The following is a 24,485-nucleotide window of genomic DNA, read 5'->3' on the forward strand; positions in this document are numbered from 1 at the left end:
CAGCTCACAAATCCACAAAACTGGAGCCCTCCGGTATCGAACTGCAATTCTATATAGACAGCAGTTATTAGTTCACAGGTCCTCCCTCAGCGTGCAGAAGTCAGACAATACTAGTGATAGCTATGCTATTTTTTATAATACACTGATAAGTATTTCTGTAAATATGGTAGGAGGTCCCTGTTCTTAATTACATTAACACAGAAATATAAACAGGAGTTACACAAAACCTATTAAACCTTTATAAACAGTATTAAACTTTTTTATTTCATAAATATGACTCACTGAACAGCTGGAGCTGCTGCTGTATGAACTTTAGAGACAAGAATCCCACAGCTCAATTGTAGGTGAGATTTGTTATCCTGTTGAAAACCATGGAACGAAATATCCACGTTGGCAAGCCAGAAAGTTAGGAATTTGTCTAGTAGCATCCACTGAAACCTGAGGATTTAGTCAACTTTACCCTTAATGCTTAGTGTCTAAAATGTTAGTTTGAATAGACTCACCCCAAAAGCCTACTGAACTAAACGGGCATATACTCCCCAAGCAGCAGTGTCAGTAACAACTATTACTGTTCTCTGTTACACAAGGGATTATTGCCTCTTTCTCTCTGCTGAGTCTCTCTGACTTCAGGCAAAGACAGCAGGGCTAGTTAATTTGCTGATGAAGGTTGTTTCAGGTAATTGGCTTAACTGTAATGGATTAGGGAGCACTCACATGGTCTTTCCTGGCAGCAGTGCTGCAGAAGCTGTAACCTGCTGCAGGATGGCAGGATTCAAAGTTTCTAGATTTCCAAGAGGCTGCTTATTCATATATTTGGTGCCAAAAATTAGAAACAAGATAGTTCCTGCAAACCAGGTCATAAGTTTTGCTGCTCAGAGGCACATCCCAACAGCTTAGAACATTCCTAGACCATACCGGAATGAGAGGCCACGTCCAGCCTAAGACTGCACCTTTACCATTAAGGGAACTGGAGGCACTAGCTCACCTCTTTCAACAGTCAACATAAAAAGGAAAAAAAAAATAATTTTGATAGGTTCTGAAAAGATTAATCTGCCCTAATCACTATGTGAGAGAAGTTTCACTATTTAAGGAGGCGATTCTGTCCTTTTGGCTCAGTGGGTTATTTCATATCCATCCCGTGCCATCAATTGAATATGGCAATCTTCATTACCTCTAGCATCAGCTCTGCATTTCATGACATTTCTCAGCCCTTTTGGGACATCCATATAACCTGAGGGTGAGAGCAAACCTCCTTTCCCTTCCCACATCAGGTACTAGAAAGATGAAAGGAACAGTTATGTTTTTTTATGCTCCCCCCCTCCCCAGAAAATAGCTTATGCAGAGGGAAACAATGTTCAGCCCCTCTAAGTGGCCAAACAGCCCATTAGACTGTTCTTGTCAGTCCTACAGTTTCTTAAAAGGTGTCAGCCTTAGTAATGCAAAAGCTCAGGCAGTGTTAGTGTAGACTTTCTCAGAAGCACAGGTAGTATCCTGGACCTCTATGCAGAAACCAAATTTAAGCACAGTTCTTCAGTTCAGCTTTCCCCTCTCCTGTTTTTTCACCGACACCTGAATATGTTCAATAAGGAACCAAAACCAACCAACCAACCCCACAAATCCCACAGCTTACCTTCAGGCTTACTACTACAATCAGGAGAGGTCTTTTAAAAATTGTTATTATTACTAATGAGTACAATAGATTTGGATACTACAGTAGATGAATGACATTATCATACAGACAAGATTTCCTAGCCAAAATAATAGAAGTTTTTTTAAAAAAATTTAATAGAAAATGAAAAAAAATTCCACAGGAGTCTTGAAACATTTGGAAAACATTACTTTTTCTCCACAACATATCAGATGGTAGTAGAGCACTATCAATCCACAAACTCCAGTTTTGAAAGCTAGATGTGAATCCCCCCCACTAGGACCATGAAACATGGTTAATAACTTTCAATGATCCTTATTCAGATTAAGTCCTCTTGATTACAAATCAAGACAAAACAGTTCTAAAGTCTGAACTACAAGAAAAGATAGTGTAATTGATCTCTCTAAGGGAGGAGAGACAGCATATTTAAGACCTTACCTCAAGTCTGAGAAGTAATGGATAGCCAAATAGTCAAGGAACTATATAAAGGCACTTGCTTCCTACAGATCTGTATGTTTCTTACACTAGTAAAAGCGCTTTTGGAGTCCTTACAAAGTCTTGGCTCTTTCCCCAGCTGTGAAGTATTTTGCTGAAACTAACCACCTGAAAACTTGGGGCTTTGAAAAAGAATATGCTTAAGGCCCTTCAGAGGCTTAGGTAGAATGGGTCTGATGGCTTCTGGGAGCATGATCTACTTTTAAAAAAAGAGTAAAGAGTTTGTACTCAGGAAGCATGTCAGCCAGACCACAGAACCAGGCACTGAACCAAAGAGTGCACAGGCCCTACACTGTACAATAGGATCCAAGTAAAACAGCCTGAGGAAGATCAAGTTAGGAGAAATTTAAGAGAGGTGCAATATTTATGTGGCTTAAATTTATGTATTAACTTGCTCTTCAGGTATCTATTAAGCCTCGAGGCAAAACAGAAGGGTGAAAGAAAATTCATGCAATTGAAATGATACTATATCTGAGAATCTACATTGTTTATTTCAGCAATAAGTGCCCCCAAACCTGAAGTACAACATTCAAAAATCTACAACATAAAAATAGAAAATATTCAAAATGCACAGAAACACAAGTCACCTTTAATGTGATTAAAACGTCACATGAAATTTTTTGCAGTTAAGTGGCAATTAAGAATGTGCTTTACAACACTGTATAGAAATTTGCAAGTTTCCTGTACTGGCGGGATCCTCATGCTTGTGCAAGTCGTTCTAGGACTCTTCGGTAATGTGAAACAAGTTGTTGGAAGTTCTCTTCTAACTGTTCATGTTGCATGTTTAGGTCTATTTGGTTCAACTGATTCGTCAGCTCCTCTGGTCTTAGACACCTTCTCATCTTGGCAAGTTCTCTCTGCTTTTTCTATGCAATCAAACAAATAGTAGTTTGAACACAACCAGTCATCATCAAACATATGGTATTTCATTACATTTAATAAATTCCAGTATCTAGTTTATTAAGATGTCACTAATCCCAAGAAAAAGACAGTAACAGTGTTGGATTAGGACATATTTTTTGTTAAAGCCTCAGTCTCTGCATTACCAATGAACCAGTGAACTGAGAAATGGCTTCAAAGTTTTTTCTTGACCAAACAGATTAGGTCTAATGGTACTTCTAGTACTGAAAATGTATGGCATGAAAAACTAGACTGTAAAAAATTAACCAGGATATTTAGTTCTATGCTGACACTAAATCACACTGGTGTCCCATTATGTGGCTGTTCAGACAACTCATTTCCCCATAACTGACTATCAAAAATTAATTTTAAGCCTCCTGTACACAGAAAACATTTAATGAACTTGTTCCTAGTCAAAAGCTACCACGGGTTAGCAGTAACAGCACTGAAATGCAGTAAGGTTATTTACAAGCATAAACATATTTGTACAGTAAGAAGATAAGGAGTTCCGTTTGCTGTGTCACATTTGTATTTAAGAAACAGTTAAAATACCAAGTATTTTGAGGTGTTTTTTCTTTCCTCAGATATACTTTTATACAGCTGGTACCTATTTCTGAACTGCTCAGGTCCTTACTTACTTTCCGTTCTTCAGTCTTCCCTCACTTTGTAAAAGCAGAATGTCATTCAACATTTAATTTAAAAAAAGAGAAATATATGCATTATGTATGCCTGGTATCTTATCAATAAATCTTTGCAATGCCTATGGAATCATAGTTTGTTAAAACAACAAAATTTTCCCAAACTATTCTACTCCTACCATCAGTCTCAAAAATTAAAGCTCTTCTGTAGTCTAATTTCACACTTATGCCTCAAAGGAAAATTTGTTGTCTTTCTATGATTGATGCTGAGGGTCAGGAGGAAGGAGTAGACCACAGTGAACTGGTAAATGAGTAAGATCAGAAAACCTTTTATAGTCTCCCACAGATCCCATAGACAGGCAAAGCTCAGTTCAGAAAATGAGGTTCTGTATCAGAGTCCTGATAAGGCCTCCAGGTACATTTCTGGCCAATAATCAAGAAATAGTTCCTTGTAGAAAGATGTCAAAAGCAGCACAGCTGTTCAAATTTTAGATTTGCATTAGTTCTATCTAGTCAAAATGAGTAAGATACTCAAGACGTGATGAGTAGCCCAAATGAACACAGAGATGAGTACCTTCTGATCAAGTTTCTGTCAGTAGAAATTCTGACAGAATTTCTGTCTAGAATTCAAAGTCTACTTAATTAACAGGACTATCTGTTGAGATTATAAATATTAGCTCTGAAACAAAGGTGTCAGTTTTTAAATGCCCATTACATCTGATACTGTAGTGTTAGGCCATCTCTAAGGTCCAGATTCCAGGTAAAAAACAAACTCCCTCTACATGTTTCAGATAACCAGTTGTTTCAATATCCATTTCCCCCCAGATATACTACCAGCATGTCCAGGTACATAAGATTGAGACCTGCAATCAGTGATATTTTACCTGGGCAGTTTCAAGAGGATTCTTTGGGAGCAAGTTATTGGGCTGGGCAGAAACGTATATTCTCTTTAAGTAGCAAAGCCAAACAAAGTATTGTGATTAAGAACAGCAACACAGCAGTGGTGTTCACTTCCAAAAGGGGTGTCATGAAGAGCAAAGACACATCTACCAGCACATTCCACTAATGAGCATAAAAAGCACAGTTCTTCACAAATGGAGAAGCCACAGTGAAACTGAAATTTCACAAGCTGCTCACCCTTTGAACTACCTTAGATTGATACCCTTTTCACTAAGATATCAAATCTTTTACTTCCTGTATTAGCAGTACTTATACAGAGAGCAACATAGTTGGCTGTGTCAGTCATTCCAATCTAGTGGTGCCATGTACATAAAAATCTCAGTATTTTTAGCAACAGCCTCCTTGCTAATGTGATGATTTCAAGGGGAATAGATGTATTACAGGTTTTTTCATCTGGGGTTTCTGCATACAATTTTATTTCTGCCTCTGTTAGCTGGGAAATAGCTGTAAGATGCAATATTATTTTTACTAAATTAAAGTAGTAGCAATTTAGAATTATTCTACATCTGTACAACACTGTTCAAATGAAGCTACCAAGTGATTTATATAAAAAATGATACCAGCATCGGAGTATGCAGTAATATTCCTGTTTCTTTATTAGAATTTGCTTCTCCCCTGCTCGAAATTACTATATATATATATATTCAAATTTAGTTTAATTGCAGTTGTGAAGTTTTTGAAAACAGCACCATGACTAAAATTTATTGGAAATACTGTTTAAAATGAGTGCATGAGTAATCTGTAGAACTTGCAGAACTACCATAAACAAGATGGCTGTATTTCAGAACATGAAACTTAAACTCAGGTAAAATGTGTTGGCTGCTTTAAGGATTCTTTTGAATCCTCAGTGAAGTAACTGAAAAATTAAAAATACAATATTCTGAATTAGCAATATTGCCATCCAGCAATACAAAATCTATTCATTATTAGTGCATTTATTGTATGCAAAGACTGAAGTGGAAACAACTGCTAGAAGCACTAGAATTGAAGCTGCTCATGGAATTTTGGATTTCCCCTGTAAGACTTCAGTGCAGAGTGAATGAATTGAAACCATGTAACAGTCCTGTTAGTACACGATTTTTTCAGCTTATTTATAGTGGACGCTGAGTGAGATTTAGCAAATGAAACAAGACACTCATGGAAGAGAATAGAAAGTATTTTGATTAAGGTCCTGCCACTCAGCATGACATGGTGTTATCTCCAGATCAGGCAAGTATTAATACAGTGCTGGGTTTTCATTTCTACTAACAGCCCCCTTAAGTCCAACATGAGTACAATCAAAGTTTTGCTATTTCAGTCTAACAGGGTAAGTGCTGCTTTAGGAAGGCTTGCAAGCTAATCAAGGTACTTCTCATACTTCATGAAACTTTTCCAACAGGGTTTTGGTTTGCTTAGCAAGTACTTAATTGAAGAGAGTAGCTAACATGCTAGTTATACCAATAAACCTAGATTTATTTATGGTCTATTGACTCTTAATGCAAAGACTGATACCATTAGCAACTAGGACTTTTTTTTTAGAAATCTGTATCTCAAAGGGTCAGTTTATGCAACACGAACCAACTGTACTGAAGATTCCTGAGAAACATACTTATTAGGAACTAAGAAAAATACTTTGTGCTAAGTTTAGTACTTGCTAGAACTTTACTGCTGAAATTATTTTATATTCCATCTGTACCGAGTTCTATGTTGACATAGCTGATTACTTCTAGCAGGCTGCTTTGTTAAGACCTAACTAACAAATAGAACAGGAATCTAAACTATGCCTAGTCTGCAGCGTAAATTTATCACGGCATTTACCTCTCCAAATTTTTGGCTTGTCTATTTAAGGTATTTTTAACCTTTTCAAGAAATTGACATGTTTTTCCCCTTTAAGCCTACCTGGGCACAATGCCACTTGCAGTTGGATAACATAAGCTTAATAGTAACTTCCTGCTGGAACTGGGCAGGAAACAGTCAGGAGGCAAGCACAGAATCTTCAGCACTGCTATATATTGATGTTGACTGCATCTGTATACATGTCAGTTGAACACTGCTTAACTAATAGTAGTTGATTGGCAACATAATTGGCATCAACTACATTTATGGAAATGAAAGTAAAATCAAGTATAATTAGCCTTGAAATAAGTATTAAATGATACTTAAGTCATATACACCTTATAGGGGCCAATCAGTCTTCTTTTAATGTCCAACCGATAGCTTCTGGACTGTTCTGCATCACCCATATCTGTTGCACGCAATCGGAGAATTTCATAAACTCGTCTTGTGTGTTGCTAATGAACAGAAAGGAGAATAAAAACACGTCTGAATAAAGAGGTCACTCAATAGAACTCGAAGTGGAGAAATATTGAAATGTTAGAGTAGTTCCTCAGCTTATCGGAAGACAGGAAGAGGCATGGACAAAGCCTCTGTCAAACCTATCCTCCTATCTGGTGGGTTAGGTGAATAAACATTTTTGGTTTTCCTTCAAAACCATTTTCTTCCACACAGCCAGTGTCTGATCTCTCCAAATGTTGCACCAGCTGTAGACGTGCTTCAAGGACCTGCTGTAAGTGAGCAGAGAAAGTACAGAAGCCAGAGTCCAAAAATACTTCAAAGAACTGAAGGACTGGAACTAGAATGACATTAAGCGATATTTTACTAAACAGTATCTACCTTGCTGATTTTAATAATCTCCATATAGCTAATGCCCTTCATAAGTCCCCCTGGAAGTTCTAAATACGAGAATGAAAAAACAATATTGAAAGTTTTCTGTTTACTAGGGAAGAAAATGAAAGAATTAGTACATGGAAAAACCAAAGTGCTTTTGGAACCCAAATCAGATAGTATCACATCTGGGAAGAAAAAAATAATATATCTTATTGGTAATATAATACTACTAACTGTTGCATCTGTATGAAAGCAGAATTTAAGACTAATTATTCTTTTGCTGAGCAACAGAACAAAACCAGGATGGTTGGTTTGCTACACTAGCACATGTTTAGATACTGTTAAAAAAACGACCAAACCCAACCTATTTATCCTTTCAGGTTTAAGATATCAGGCATAGAAGGCTACAGATGGAGTTTCCTTATACAAGGTATACCGTTTTCATGAACACATTTGTATATGGCTTTACACCCCCCATCCTTCAAGCCTCAAAGTTTTCATTAAACCACATTCAAATAAATTTTTAATTAAGCAACTCTGCCTTTTCACTACCATACTCACTAGTGAGTTTAATCACTTACTGAGATTACCAGCAAGTTTAATTGTTCAATTTGTTTAGTTGTTCAAGTGTTTATAGCTGCCTTAGTAGCAGTTGTTTGCTACTTCAGTGTTCTGCATTCCCAAAACAACACTTGTATTTGTATGAATATACTTGAAAGAAATGGAAACCATGTCAAACTATTACATCAACAGAATTAGTAGGTTAAAAAAGCATCTAAAACCACGAGCCAGGTATCTCCCTTCCAGCTACATCTTAAAAACCTGCTGAAATAAGGCAGAGTGTGTAAATTTCAAGTCTCCACCTCTATGTTTAAACTGTTATTCTACTAGTTTGATAAGAATATGTCCAACTACAACTCTTCTGGTTTAGTACCTTATTTATTTTCAGTTTTTGTTGAGCTTCCATCACCATTTCTTGGCTGAAACCTTGCATTAAGTTTCCTGCGGAAAAACAAGGCAATTCTTGACAGAGCTTTACAAGAACAAAGTCTCTCAGCTTCACATAGTTTTCAGATGGATCTTCCGCTAGAAAGAATAAAAAAGCATGTAGTTAATATCAGCATTATTTGTTTCCTCATCTCTGGTATGTACTTACAAAGAACTATGGAAAACAAAAGCAGATATAGTATTCATCATTAAATAAACACCTGTGTTTAATTGCAAGTACTGCTATCAAAGTTTTAGATGCTTGACAGTAGACGTTAAAGAGCTTGCAGAAAGAAAAACCTTTGTGTATGCAGTACTGTACAGTATCATATACTCATTTCTAAGAGACTGTCAATATACATGTTAACCCAATTTAACTCCTTGGGAAAAGGAAATTACTCTATGTATAAACCCTTTTTCTTGCATGTTCCATTATTCTATATTTGACAGAGTGGTACAACTACTAGAACACAAACTAATTATGGGGAAAAAGACTGGTGAAACTATCCTACTGTATACAACTAAACTAGCCAAAGATACGTATTAACCATGAGTTACAGTCTTTGTTAGTAAGGAAGACAGGAAGAGATACAAGGACCCAAAGGACAAGCTTATCCAAAATTAAAGGGAAGGACCTAAGCAAAAGCTGATCATAATTTCAAGTTACTTCCATTTTGCTTAAAACGGTGGCATAACTATCAAAACTGTTGCTTTAGGGAAAACACGGAAGTTGAGAACTAGTTTTGATGAACATCAAAACAGTTCCACATGCAACTTTATTCCAACTTATGAACTATGTAGAAGGAAAATTCTTACAACGTTGTGAATATATTTCTTTCTTCCTTACTTAATTGTTCAGACAGACTTACTACAAGTAAGTAGCAGGGTCATGTTTCCCCACCACCATTCATTTTTCCACGGACTAGCATTACGGAATTTATTGCTAAACAGCTTACATCCCAGCTGTGGTTTTCTTTAGTTTTGAGGGTGACTGTAAATAGTTGAAATTTGCAGTTAAAGGTGATCAAAAGCTAGTAAGTTACCAAGAAGGAGAACTGGGATAGAAGTTTTTGCTGTGTATATGCAGCACTGCGCAACTGGCAATTTATCTTTTGGGTGGGAGACTGCTTATGATGACTGTATCAGTTAAAATGTTTTGTGCATGAGTGGCCTAATCTTGTATTGCAAGTCCTACACCACTTATTCTGCAAAAGAGATGGGAGAAGCTGTGCTACAGTTAATTGATTCTATTCCTTTTTGCTCAGATTAGTTAAAAGACAGACAAGGCAGTTTCTGTACACTAAGCACTACCAGCATATATTTTGCTTGTGGCAGGATGACAAGTAATAAGCAGAATAAAATATCTGTTCTAAGTGTGAAACTCCAAAGTAATTTTTTTTTAAAAAAAGCATTAGCTCTTTCAAAGAGGTTAAGCAGATCTTCATCTCTTCTTTTTCAGAAAGGTTAAAGGCTTTACTTCACAATTTTAGATGCTATGTAACTAAATATCCTGGCCATATCAAGATTATCCAGCCTGATTTTCCCCTCAAAAAGGACAATAAACAATTTTCTAAAATCCTTTATTTCCATAACTTGAGTACCATGTAGAATATTGCAAGCTTCCTCCTGCTTTATTCCATAAAGAAATTAAAATCTGTTTTAGTGCATATTTACTGTTTGCTACAACCCTGCATTTAAGGCACTATGCCATGAACATGTCATGATTTATGCAGTATCATGTTAAGACTTCGTTTATCCTCAGCTATAAACGCTATGTAAAGCTTTGTACTATTAAAAGTAATAAGAAGAAAGTAAATGCATTATGCACATGATTTCCTGTTGCATAAATGAAGTTATAATTCCTTAGGTTCCTATGAAGTGGATTAAAATTATGAGGTGGATTACTTTATGTTAGGATTATCCTGCAGCAATGCATTATGAAAGCAAATGTTCCGTTGCATTCTAATTGGAATGGGAGAGTTATTTCTAACTAAGATGAGGTCTGAGACAGCACCTAGAACTGAATGGTCAAGTCATGTATTTGAACTGCATTTCTTCCTATACTGGATTTGAAACCACAAGACACATGTCATGTTTGTAGCCATTTTTTGTGCTATATTTCTTATGCACATAAATCCTTTTTCCCTTCTGCCATTTCCTTATTTTAAGGTATTTATGCACTCACATATAATACCATGGGTGCCTTCAGCCAGCAGTACATATTCCTGGAGGACAAATTCACTACAGATTTTTACTGTCTGTAAAATTTTGGCTTGCACTCTAATATTAATATGCTATTTTCGTTTGGTCCCACCCTCCCCAATTTTGAGTTTTGGCTAATAGAAGTGAGTCGAACAAGGAATTTGACAAAGCTTGATCTCTTGGCGAACTCAGCTGTGTATCTCACAATAAAATGGCTAATTAGCTGGTAATCCGTTCATGCTAGGGATTGAATTTTCCTGGTGTGCTGTTCTCTTAGTAAAGGATTTAAAGAGCTACATTATATACAGTTCTTCTGTAAACCAGGGTACTATTAATCCTGAACTGAGTTGAAGCTAAATCTTCAAAAGGCCATTTAATTCTGACAAATGAACATGGAAGTTAGTTTGCAGGCTAACAACCTGTGAATGCTACAAGTTGCTTATTAAACAGGTGAACAGAGTTAAAAATTTAACACAAACCTGTTATATCAAGTACTGTAGGAGAAGACATATAGTATCTATGAACTGTTTCAAGCAGCTGAGCACCATGGCCTTCTCCTTGGAATGGTGGCAAGATCAGCATCTGGCTACAGACAAAGGAATTTTCAGTTCAAATGCATTCATTTGCAAACATTATAATGTAAAGGCTTAAAACTGAAATGTTATTTCATTTCAGATTAAAGTATGCGCAGCAATCTTCATGTTAAAATATCGTTTTTAACGAGTCATAAAATTGCTAAATATTCAAAACTTGTTTGAGATTCCCTCCGCTTCAAGAAGGGAACAATGAAATAAATCAGTGCATAGCCAGCTAATAATGGGGATTTTTTTAAACAAATCAACACCATTATAAACAAGTATTGGGAACTTCAGCAGTTCCCTCTTCTGAAATAAAAGGCAAGGCACGAGTTACACCGCCAATTACCTTACACGTGGCCGGGTTTTGTCTGGGTACACATAGTAATTATAGACTGTCATGTAGCCTACGGTCGCAAAGAGCGTAGCTCCATCCTTATTATACTTCTCAAATCTGCAGATAAAACAGAAAGCCAAGCAGGTCAATTACAGTCGCGCTCCCATGCAGTGTCCATTTTCTTTTCCATTCTCCAACTGAATTTTCAGTGTCAGCAAGCTACTCTGTGAGGGCCCAATGGGTACACCTGCTATGTTCTGAATGTACAATTCACTTAATTGGTGTGCAGCAACTTGGATAAATCAGGCCTCTTTACAGCACTTCAGTGCACTTGCCTATTATAAAGATGAATAGGTGGCAAGTAAAAGAAAACACAGGCAAAGCTCATTTTACTGTTTAAGCCTACATTCAGGGCTCTAACGGACAACAGCATTTAATTCAGCTCTATTCTCAAGCTTTCCCAAAGCATAATGGAGGAAAACTCAAGCCTCATAAACAATGGTTTTTCTTTCCTGGGAAAAATATCATTATACTGCTCCAATAATTGGCTAGCCACAATTAAAATGCAGGCTTTGTGGAGGTAATAAGGTCTACTGTTGCTTTAGAACTGTACTTACACTAGAAAGTAGTTCCATCTTTCATCATCTACATCAATAAAGCTTGCAGTTTCAATAAACCACATCAAGAATGTCTGAAGCCTTTCATGATATTCTCGAAAGCCTGGACATGTCATGTCAGCCTAGGGAAAAAGCCAGGAGAAGTCAGGTGAAACCTATCGCAGATGTAAGAGGGGAAAAAAAGCAAAACCTAATTAAATTCTCCAATATAAAAAAGAATGTTTATAATTATAAATAAAATGGTAACATGATAGCATTTATATATTATAGTTGAAACATTACTGCAAGTGCATCACTGCAAAATTAAATTTAATTTTGTTTCTCAAAAGCAGAAGTTCAATTTTTCATACCTTGTATATCTGGTATGTTATATCTTCACCAGCTTCCTCGTTATGGACAGAATATGTGTGTAACAGCATTCCAAAGGGCCTGAAGTTGACCTCCTTCTCCAGCAGACACACAAAGTCATCCGTGTTTGTGCAAAAACCAGGAGGAACGATTTCTCTAATTTTACTTTCAACATCGTCTGCCTGGAGATTACAAAAGGGGGCAGGATCAGTGGAAGATTAGAAAAAGACAGCATTGATGTCACTATTGTGCTATAAGAAATGAATATAAGAGTGATGCTATGGCCTAACAGTAATTTTTAAAAAAAGAAAGAGAAAAAGCAAGCGTTCCTGTTGTCCAGTAGTGAACTTCCAGCAAGTAAAGGAACTGCACTGACAAGATCCAGAAAGGTCACAGTCCAGCCACTGTAAGCATCAAAAAGCTCATAGTTACAGCGTTAAGTTCATGAGCACTTTTATGTTTAGAGATTATTACATTTTTTCAAGTAAAACCTAAGAGTGTTGATGGCTATTCTGAAAGTGCAGCATATTCAGAAGCTCAGACTTTCCAGCCAGCAATTCTCCAAGACTACACTACTCAGCCTTGTGAAACTCAGGTTCCCAAACAAACAGCTTACAAGGGGTGTTAGCTGGGCCAGAATTAAGTGGAGGAAAAGGCACAAAGACCAGCAGTGGTAGCTCCCAAACAGGAAAGTGACAGCTAGCAGACTCTTGCATTCTTCTGTCTCCCTGCTTGAAATGCCTGCCTATAGGATCAGCTGCAAAACACATTACAAACTCAGAAGACAACATCCTGCATTCTAACCAAAGAACATTTTGAAAACAGAGTTTGACAGAAGATAATTTTTTAAAAAGTAATTTAAGGATACTGTCAGCAAATCTGATCTGTAGTCTAACATACTGGGTAAGACAAAATATTCTGACACCAAAATTAAATTCGACATTAAAATTACTCTTTTCAGATAACCAAAATGAAAGTTAGAGACTATCAGCTGAGCAGACTTCATAATCCTTTTCAGACCCCAAAAAGACCACTTGATTGAATACATTTACTACTTCTTTTTAACCATGAATATTTGATGAAGTTTCACAATAACGTATTACTGCTTCTCACCAGGCAATAAAACTTAATGAATTGGTCTCAACTTAACAAAACCCTACTCCTCAATACAACCCCTAAAAGCCTGACATTACATTCAACAAAATGAGCTTACATTCAATTCAAACTTTCCTCTGGACAATGAATCCAGGTTTTTACTTAATGGAGTTTGCCGTGAGTTCAGCTGTAATGTTTGTATTGTATCTATTTCCACAAGGACTGACACAAGAACACTTTGTGTTAACTTACTAAGCAGCTCTTTCACACCGTTTACATGCATGATGGGTATTAGTTCAAAACCAAGACCCTTGCTACTTAGCATTCAAAACAGGGAAATTAAGATGCTTAGAACAAAATACACTACAAAAGGCTAATACAACATGCTACTAATTCCTGTCCTTTCAACCACAGTCCCTTAAGTAGAAGCAATGCACCTGCAAATGAATAGCACTTTATCATTCAGTTACATTTTTAGTGTAGAGAAAGATGGATGTAGTTCAGCACAAACAAGTTTTATTCTTAATGGTTTGGTACTACCAACATTTATATTTATATTTGTAGAGAGAGCTATTAAGCAGTTAAAATATAGCTCTACAATACTTGGTGTAAGAACCCGGTTAAAATGCATACAATCTTTACATCCATTTCATTCTCAAAACAAAGGAGACGCAGTTATTGGAAACTCTGCTATTTTTAAAGCAATATTAAATATATTTTCTTAACACTTACTGATTTAACGACATTACACAAAATCAGCCTTTTTTGCAGAATCAATGAATTACATAACGAAAAAGTATTTGTATGGAACAGTTTTGATTTTTTTTTTAAAAAAAGACTGTGCAAGTGCATTGTTTACATAGGAAACCACAACTTCCATCTTATATATCTGAAAAAGGCATGCAAAAATAATCTCAAATTAAAACAATACTTCCAAGCATCAGTTCAATAATTCAGACTACGTGGGAGATATCTAAAACAGATGAATATGCAGGATGAAATATTATATAAATTATGTTTAAGTAATTTTGCTCTCCTCACATTTGTAAGTTTCTTCATTAGTGGGAAGAAGGAAGACAAACTTTCACCTGCTGAAAGCATGTGACATAACACATCCATCACTGGTTCTGACCGCAAAAAAAAAATCTTGTTTTCCATAAAATAGAAAGAATTAAATCATAAAAACATAGGCTTAGCTGATAAAGCAGTAGAAAAATCCTTCTTAGTTCTATATGACTACAACATATTTTCACCTACTGCCTCCTAAAATTTCTCTCCCCTTGAAAGGGGTCTGACAGTTTCTTGTCTTAAACTATATTCCTCAGTTACTTTTAGGGTTAACAAGATGTCCCTTTCTTACAGAGGAAATCCCAGAATCCTCAGTTTGAGTGGTAGCATGAATTTAAGTGATCCGATTTTCAGTTAGTAAGTCCTGGAATACTGGAATCTTGAAATATCAACAGTATACAAATTTGTTTCATTAATACCTGTACTTTCTAATAGAAACATCCATTACTTAGTAGGCCCTTTCCAAACACTTCTCTCTGAGGTGCTCATAATCCAAGGAGTTACCAAAATTTGTTTATTGCCTTTCTTTCCCTTGTGCAGTCCTTTGATATTGTCGAGAGGTTAATTTCTTTTATGAGAGCAAGGCACTCATATCTTACCAACTGGCATGGATGCACACGATGACACACATTCTCTTCAGAAAAACAATCCAGTTGACTACAGTAGCAGTGTTGAACACAGGCAAAGCCACTTACAATATAGTGTGCAAAAACCTGAATGAAGTCAGCCAAGTTGAGCTTATAGTTCATGGAAGTACTGCCTGTAATGTATTACCTTTGTAATCAGAATCATGTGAGGTGATGATGGGGAATCTGGCATAAGTGTGTAACTAAACTTGATTTGTAGTAGGACTGCTTAAGTAGGCATGTCTCTTTGCAGGCTGCATTTGACTCTGGATAATTTTAACAGAGATTATTCTTGTACTAACAAGCAGTTACAACATTTGTATACCATGTAGATGCCGTTTCAAAGTGACTTAAAATAATTATAGAAACATATTTGAAAGCTGAATTTCTCTAACAATTATATGTATTATATAGTGGGGAGCAATGGAGTGATCAGTAGTATTACTGAAAAAAAGGAATGCCCAATACTAAAATTACACTTTTTCATTAACTTTTCTGTAAAGCAAATGTATTAGACCAGCTGCAAAGCAAGATAAATACATTTATAGTAAAGACTGTTTCAGAGGTTAGTGAAATACCTTCCCCCACCCCATCATAAAATGCAGATGAAAAGGAAGATGCTTGAACAGCTGCAAATCTCAAAGCAGCAAGCAATTTGGAGGTCAATGCTATTAATATTTACACTAGAAGAAAGGAGCCTCTCTTCAGATATTTGAAAGAATCAACTCCACCCAAGGGATAAATTCTGTCTGTTTTCATTAAATGAAGTGCCAACTTCTGTTCAAAACATAATCAGACTTTCCTGAGCCTTCCTTGCTAAAATGGTTTAGACCCATCTTTAGGGAGATCATATTAAGATGTATAAAGACTGGAGTTCTAGCTCTTGACATTTCAGGATCTTTTCTTTTACCTCATATTTGAAAAGACCTTGGAGAAAAAAAATAGTGGTGTTGGGATGAATATTTCTGTCAATCCCTAGCAGACATTGTAGCAGCTGCTTTAGCAATAATGGAACCAAACTTAGTATCACAGAATAAAACCACCTGCTGTTGAATGGGCTTGTGTGGGTATTTAGATAAAAAAAATCCTAAACTTTGAATAACTTTGCAGAGCATTAAAACTAAGTTCTCACTTGTAACAGTTATGTTAAAAGGCAGAAATGACTGTCCTTTCCTAAACATCATCTATTCACAGCACAAAGATTACCTGTCATGCATGGCAGACAGTCCGCATCCTGTTGTGACATGATTTTGAAATTATATTGGTGAAAGGTTGGACTGTTTGGTTTTAATATGATTACTGCCAACAGGCTTTCTTTTTTTCCTTATTTCTAAAAAACTGAAGATTGAAGAGCATGACCTTTCACTCCTAAGATGTGTTGCCCTAGCCTCAAAAGTATTTCAGACATGTCCAGGCACTTAGCCTGTTGAACTAAGTATATTCTAATACAACACAAGGAAGGGCAAATCTTTAAAATTCATTTAACAAAGTCATTCCAATGCTTTTTCCTTTACAATAGGCCTTTCCTTGAAAAGACTTAAACTCTGATGAATTTGAAATTAGAAGCTTAAAATACACCTTGAAGTCGTGAAGATGTTTACTTTTTTTTTTAAAAAAAAAGCTTCTCACGCGGAGTAATTTGAAGTCAGTGCAAACATACAGCCATTTCACACTACAGAGTATTATGAAGATTCATCAATAACCGTATCAATAGCTGTTTTGGAAAGAAATCAACTCAACTTTTTCTTCATCATAGCTAAGCAAAAGTCAGATGATACTAAGTTTTCTCAATGCAGAGACCACTCCGAAACCCAAGTTTTTCTAACTAACTGTACAGGCACTTATACAAGTATTTAACAGTTATTCCTATTTCTAAGTTCCATATACCTTTCTTCAAGTTGACTGAAAGACTGATGAGCTTAGCTTTTGTGGAGTTATCTCAAAAATATTCTGAGAGCATATAGGTGGGAAAAAAAAAAAGCGCTTTTCTAGAGTATTCTACAAGCTTGGAAAACCTGTAAGCAAAAAGAGAAAAAGCTAAAAAACAAAAAACCCCACCAAAATCCCCAAACAAAACATCTTGCAGGTAATGGTATTATTGTATTCCTTTTAAGAAAGATGTAAAGCACACATGACACTTGTCTCATCTCGTTTCTGCTTTACTCGTTTTCCACGTACAGTCAAGTATCCTACCTCAAGAAGTGTTTACAGAAACATTCCTTTTCTTCTTACTGAATTCTCTTCAATATATAAAAACCCACCAATGCTAGCCCTCTTCCTGAAGACAGTTAACATGAAAATACAGATGTGCTAAATTATTGTGGTTTTTGGCAGAACTGGCTTTGGTATTAGCACCTCATGTTTGACTGTACTGTTTGACACAATTTTGATATTGCTGCAGTCAAAGGAGGAACAATGGGAAAATGTATAGATGAAGTTGAAAGCTTTTCCGCTTCGCAACAGAGGAAGCATTGTTTGTTTGCTCTTAATGTAAATCATATTTGGGTGGGCAATTAGTACACCTAGAATACTTGTCCATATCTCAACTAAACCTTCACAATAATATTTTAAGTGCAAGTCTAGTTCTGTCTTTACCTCTACACAGTCAAACTTTTCATTAACTTTAGATGTATACTCGATGCGGAAGAGCGTTGACAGGTTACCAGCGATATAGTACAAGAGGATCTTCAGTCCCTTGTAGCCAAAAGCAACTTCACTGAGGAAGGAGAAAAGAACAATCAGGAACTCTATACACAGCAAAACATTCACACCATAGGGCTTTCATTTAACATGCTTTGAAGTTCACATCATCTCTCCCAGTGAGGTATACTAAGCTTCCTAATAGGAAAAGGGAATCAAACTGGATGCACGCTGTCTAGACAGAGATAATGCCTTACACTATTTCTACTAGTTATTTTGCTCCTCTAGTGGAACAACAGAACATGTCCCTGAACTCAGTAAGGCAGTGTCTGTGCCCTTACTGTGACAGCTCAAGAAAGAATACCTGAAATAGCTAATACTGCATTTATGTTTTTCAATATCTTAGACTCATTAACATTTATATATACTGATTGATCAGTAACATTTATTTCAACTTACTTTGCAGTGTAATATAATATTTTGGAACACACAGATAGATAACCAGTCATAGCAATAAGTGTGGTTTTGGTGGACAGTTTCTATATAGTTATCCAATCTAACTAGAAGGGAGTAAATGCAAAAGAAAGGTATGGAATACAAAAGCCTTTTTTATACTTTGAAAATACGAGTTGCCTGAACATATACTGTTGGGAAGTATAGAGAATTTATTTTCAAGCAAAAAATTGAACAGCAGGAAATGGTAATGTTCACAAAGAAACAAGTTCCTTTTCTGTTATTTTAATGCATAGCTAAAATTTTGTACTTTTTTTTTCTTTTATGGTAGCACATTTATAATTTAAAATTTGAACTGTAAGTGTCAGAACAAGGATTTCCTTGTTAGTTATACTGACAGATTGGAGAGTTCCCCCATTTCTAAAAGTGTAATTATTGTCAATGATAGCTGCAGTAGATGTGTAATAGTGTAAGTAATTTTATTACAATTAATATGGGTAGTTCATCCTAGTTGGATTACTCTGAATGTCTTTTAAAGTGATTGGAAATTTAAAAACTTAACTACTTCAAGAAGTCGAGATACATGCATGTGGATTTTCCTTAGTAGTGTGGGTTTTGAGGTTTTTTTAAGCTATGGCCAGATTGTTGAATATCACTCTACTGAAAATATTAGATGACACTTTAGCACTAGGGTCAGGGTGGCTAACTTCCCTACAACGTTAATGAAAGTCAGCATACCTGGAAAAAGAGAAACAATACTTTTCTAGTTTCTGTATCCCCTGCATGTCTAGCTGGCTACAAATGTACATATTAGAGACAATAAACCCCTGAATTTAATACAGCTAACATTCAATGATCTAGAATAACCAACAATGTGAATTTAAGTTAATACTTGATTTCTATGTTTTATTCATGTAATAGTAAAAAATAAATTGATATACTGTTGCTAGATATTGGGCTTTTTTGTACAGATTACCATGTAAGTTATTAGCAAGAATTGATAATTCCTTCTTAATCTTAGAGAAGTGCCATGAACACAACTTATTAAACACTACTTACTAAACAAGTAATTCTTACAGCAAAACCAGGTATTTCATTCTCTGCTAATCTACCTTAAAAATAGCATATAAAATGACTACAGGTTCAAACTCTATGAGCTAGGCACTAAGGCCACTGTTTATGAGATACAGTCATAAAATTGAAGTATTGCTGTGTCATTTAAACTAGCTTGGCATAGCAAGATTTCTTGCTTTCTAACAATTTGGAAACAGGTTTTCCCTTCCAGACCTATTAATTCGACTCTAGATACTTCAACTTACTCGTCTCCAAACACCTGATGGCTATACTCTGGATTAAACGTTGTGTTGTCATCCTCCAAATCCTCAGGAAAGCGAACTGAGGGGAAAAGAAGAAAAAAGAACACAGCCAAGTCATCAACTTCAGTTTGTTTATCCACAGATGCCCTGCTAGATGTTCACGCATTCTTCCACTACAGAGTCAGACAACTTCAATTGCAAACCTATGTTAGGCTGGCATACAAATGAAATAAAGACACCTTGGGCAATTTAGATGCATGTTATTTGATCTGAGGAGATCAAAACATTAAGCAGAATAAAACTGAGAAACTGACAAAGATGTATACATGTATATATTTCATATATATCTCTCCTGAATGTTACTGCTTTTAACTTCATCTTGAACACTGAGGACACTGCCCAGCTGGATATTTCCACAGTAAGCCGGATCGATCATGTAATCAATGTTGCCTTCTCATTCTGCCATTCTTTTCCCACATGTAGGTGAGAACATTTCACTGTAGGGGGTCTTCATGGAGTGATGAATGGAAAGAAATGTTTAGGTGCATTTATGTTCATGTCAAAAGTTTTGGAGAATCAGCATGGATACATACAGAACAGCTGCACCAATACTATACCAGTACTTGTACCAATATTACCAAAATAAGTAGTGATTTTTTTTCCTGACTCTTTACCTCTCCTCAAAGCCTAGTATTAAACAATGTCTTTTCTGGTAATCGAAAAATATTCATTATAATGGAATCTACTCAAACTCAGTAACTTAGCAAACAAGCATTTTATTCATGCTTATGGAGGTACAGCAGTTGCTCCACAGCAATTGTGACAGGAGTTCTTCCATCATAAAATATATGATTTATGATTCGTGGGTAAAATTAGAGATTAAAGTAGGATTTTCTAGGAAAAATTTTAGAAGACTGAGAAACTTGATTCCCAAACATCCTCTGTGTATTTGCAGTTAAAAAATTACTACAGTTGTAAAGGATATAACTCTTAACTTAGGCATTAAAGTGATAGTTCAGCCACATTAACAAGGCACAAGTAACTCAAGACAACAGTTACACATTTTTAACGTCGAATGATTTAATATTGCATTAGTATGAGTATACAATGTTTAGGACTTAGTATTACTATTAAAGCTTTAGTTTTTAGAGCATGTGGAATATTAAACTAAGCTTCATTGTTGCTTTACTCCAGTAAAAGCAGAGATGAAGAAAAAGAGTTTTTTCTGATAATATTAGGAAGAAATTATTCAAAGAGAAAAATACAAATGAGGAGTGTCCTAGTGACAAGAGAAAAGTTTGGCCTCTCGAAAGCAAAAGAGAATAGTTGCTCTTGTCGTCTTAGGTTTAATTCAGAGCGCAACAGATCTGAAGCAAAGAGGTAGTGTTTAAAAAAAAACCCAAACAATAAACCAAAAAAGAAACAAACCAAAACCCAAAGAACCATTCTGAACCATCACCATGGAAGAAATTGGGATCCTGAAAAGGACAGTGTATGACTGCTTTTATATGCACGTGGGAAATACGTGCTTTTTTTTTTTAAATGGTACCACTTTGTAGCTTCTCATCTCTTCTCTTAATATAATTTGTATGTGGAACATCTACTCTCAAAAAAAAAAGCAAGCTAAAAATATTAGCTAAGATGGTACCTTAATTAAAAACCCCCTCACAGTCTCCCTGAAACCTGATATAGTAGCTCCTTGGATTTCTAGACAAAATTGACAAGATGTCACTATCTCTCATTCTTTCCTTTTGTTTAGAAAGGTGGAAGAGAAAAATAAAACATTAGACCTAGTCATAAAACCATTATTTGAAATAATGTTTAAGAGAGAGAAATACTTCACAGTTACAGTGGCTTAAAAACTTAAGTATTTTGGTTATAATGACATCTTGGCTCACAAGCCAAAGGTGGTTGTGTGTTAAAAATGTTACTAAACTATATGGAACAGATTGCTAGTAGTAGTTCTGAAAAGTGCTTAACAGGGTCATTACTTTTATTTTCTTAATAAATTATGGTATTTGTACTGCTCAAGGGAACAAATTGCTGAAGGGCTGTAAAGATTAAAATTTAGACAGGGGTGCCTTATTCATATACTTATTCCATATACTGATGCATGTAAGTCTGAGGTATATAAGCAAATCCACCGACAGTTCAGTAATTCTGTCTGTATTCTGGGTATCCTAGTAATAAAATTAGCTAGAGAGCAATAAACAGTTCTCAAAAGATTGAATTTTTTTTCTATTCAGATTTTAAACAGTTCTCATTAAAATGTCTTGTGTAATCCAGGGCAGGCGGGGAGGGCTGCAAACACTCCAACCCAACAACACTTTTCAGTCTTTTTTCTTGCTTTTATCTTCTCCTCCCCACCCCCCCCAAAGAGGAAAGATGTTAAAAAATATATAAGAAGAAATTTGTAACCCTAAAGAAATGAGTTCTGTTGCTATGGTCACCATAAAGATGACACATACTTAGGACTGCACCATAGTATAAGGATTATAGAAAAGGGAAACTAAAAGAACATATTGAATACTTCGAGAAAATAAGACAAGATATAATTCCAATGCACTCTAACATGCAGTCTACTAACATGCTGACATTATTATGCAGAGACAGGACTGAATTTCTATAGCTGTACTTTAACTGTAGTAGCAAAACTAGACTATGTATTCTTATTCTTGTGTTTGTATATTTACATTAGTAAGTACATATTAAAACCTGGGATTTAAGTATAAGGAAGTTTCTTAAGAAGGTACTAAAATATTCCAGTAACAAACGCACAATATTTAAAAAGTGACATTACCTAGTTTCAGCTTAATTGCTTCATTTGTATTACACTTGTATTCAGCCAGCTTCTTCTCCATAGCAGTAAGTCCTGAAGAAAAGATTTTTTTAAAGAGTTAAGAGGTGTACAATCTATGTGTCACTATCACTCAACATATTTAGAAAAATTTAGGAAAAGTTTCTCAAAACCAGGAAACACACACAACACAAAACCACCAAAACCACCGAGCAAGTCAGTTAAAAAAAGCTACAGTTTGCTACAATGTGTAAAAGGAATATAGAGGTTTATCTCAAACACTTTTCTGGAACTAGAAAACAGACCACAAGTATCTCTCTTCCTACTTTCTGAGAACGAAGGGCATTACAGTAAAAATATCTAAACATTCTAAGTTATTACCAATAAAACATATTTGAAAGCTTTAGGCAAGCTTCTTTTATTAAAGAACATGTTAAGTAAAATGTTTCAGGGCATTTCAAGTGTTTCCATTAAGTAATTTCCACAAACAGGTGTTAATGAACTATAGTGGCATGTATACCGCCAGCAATTATCTAGTTACCACTTTTCTTCCAGAGCAGATGCAAAAGAAAGTAACAAACAAATTGTGTCTAATCTGTTCTTCAAAGCATAACACAGCACATAAGACATGTTTCACTTATCACAGTATTTTTCAAGTGCTTTACAGATTCAGGCTCCCCTTCATTCTAGAAGCCTCATCAGAAAGTTCCTTCTCTAACTTCAGATAGTAAAGTAAGTAAAAACAAGCTTGGGTTTTTTATCCCCTCCCCACCCCCACTAAACTAGTGGACATGGAGGTACACTCTGGCTTACTACTGCTAAGCATAGGACCGTGAGCCGTGGGCGCCTGCCTGCCCAGCAGCAGCACGTCCATAGTAGCAGGGGCTCGGAAAGTTCGCCGCGCTCCCCGCCCAGACGCCCCATTCCCCGGCCGCCCGAGCTCACCGCGATCAGCCCTCACCGGCACCCTCACCCGCTGGTCCCGCCGCGGCCTCCCCGAGCTCCCACGCCGCTTCCTTGCTCCCCGTTGCAGCCGCAGCGCGTGCGGCAGCGGGACCCTGCCGGCGCCCATGAGCCCGACAGAGGCGGGCAGGGCCGGCCGCCCCCGGGGCCCCGCTCCCCCTCACGGACAGCCGCCAGCAGCACCCAGACCTGCCCCCGCCAGCGGTCAAGCCGCCGCCCCCTGCCACGGTCAGGGCGGGCCCTGCCAGCCCTCGGAGCGCTGGCGGGCGGCACAGTGCACACGGGGCCCGGGGACTTACCCGCCATTTCCGAAGAGCGGCGGCGGCGACCGAGTCACCCGGGCAGAACGAATCAACCCGCGCGCCCACTCACCGGAAATGAGCGCACACACATACACTTCCGCTTCCGCCCGCCGAAATAGCGGCGAGGAGCCAATACCGGCACTGAGCGAGGCGCGTAGCCCGCGCGCATGCCCCGCGCGCCGCACCGCCCCGGCGGGAGCCTTTAAGAAGCTCATCCGCGCGCTTGCTCGTTTGCATAGCCCCGCCCCCAGGGAGCCGCTCCCAGGAGCCCGGCCTGACTCGGCCTGGCCAACGCGCATGCGTAGTGCTGCCGGCCGCGGCCTCGCACCTGCCCCGGCAGCGCGAGGGGGGGGGGGAGCGGGCCGGGCCGGGCCGGGGTGGCGGGTCCCCCACCGCCGCTTCTCTTCCAAGTGCAGGGGTACCGCGGGCGCCGAGCGCGCTGAACCTGGGCAGTTTCACCCGGCCCCCACCCGGGGGCTAAATCGAACGTGAACTGATACAACGAAATTGTGAAGAGGCCTGAAATACAGCGTCTCCCCTTCCCGCTTTGGGGCGGGCAGAGCAACTTTTGATTCTTCCCCGCTTCCTTCACATAGGGACCTCATGGCTCACTGTTATGCTTCCAACTGAGAAAAAAAAATAGAGCTTTTATTACTAGTAAAAAAGAAAGCCATGTGCTGAACCACTTGTTACAGCTGCTGCTGGAAAGACTGTGGAGATTTCTGCAATCTTTTAAGGACCTGTTTTCTGGTGCAGAGTTACTCTGCAACTAGTATGTATATGAATTTGATGAACAAGATGGATTAGTGGTCAAATACTTATCAAATAGGCAGATTTCTAGTGAAACTGTTCCTGCTGTCAGCTGGTTTGTA

The 24,485-nt window shown here is 37.3% G+C and overlaps 1 protein-coding gene across 1 annotated transcript; it reads right to left on the reverse strand.

The window, feature by feature from the left end:
* Nucleotides 1–2,616: 2,616 nt before the first annotated feature.
* Nucleotides 2,617–23,790, reverse strand: HAT1 (histone acetyltransferase 1). The gene is made up of 11 exons (XM_074873224.1): nucleotides 23,611–23,790; nucleotides 22,352–22,423; nucleotides 19,555–19,630; nucleotides 17,738–17,858; nucleotides 12,356–12,535; nucleotides 12,006–12,127; nucleotides 11,401–11,505; nucleotides 10,956–11,062; nucleotides 8,222–8,373; nucleotides 6,795–6,911; nucleotides 2,617–3,009 (listed from the first exon to the last, which is right to left on the reverse strand). Exons 1-11 carry the CDS (start codon nucleotides 23,615–23,617, stop codon nucleotides 2,842–2,844), a joined length of 1,227 nt encoding a protein of 408 aa, XP_074729325.1. The 5' UTR covers nucleotides 23,618–23,790; the 3' UTR covers nucleotides 2,617–2,841.
* Between the last annotated feature and the right edge of the window lie 695 nt (nucleotides 23,791–24,485).

Source organism: Strix uralensis, chromosome 6 (genome assembly GCF_047716275.1).
Source record: "Strix uralensis isolate ZFMK-TIS-50842 chromosome 6, bStrUra1, whole genome shotgun sequence".
Taxonomy (NCBI): domain Eukaryota; kingdom Metazoa; phylum Chordata; class Aves; order Strigiformes; family Strigidae; genus Strix; species Strix uralensis.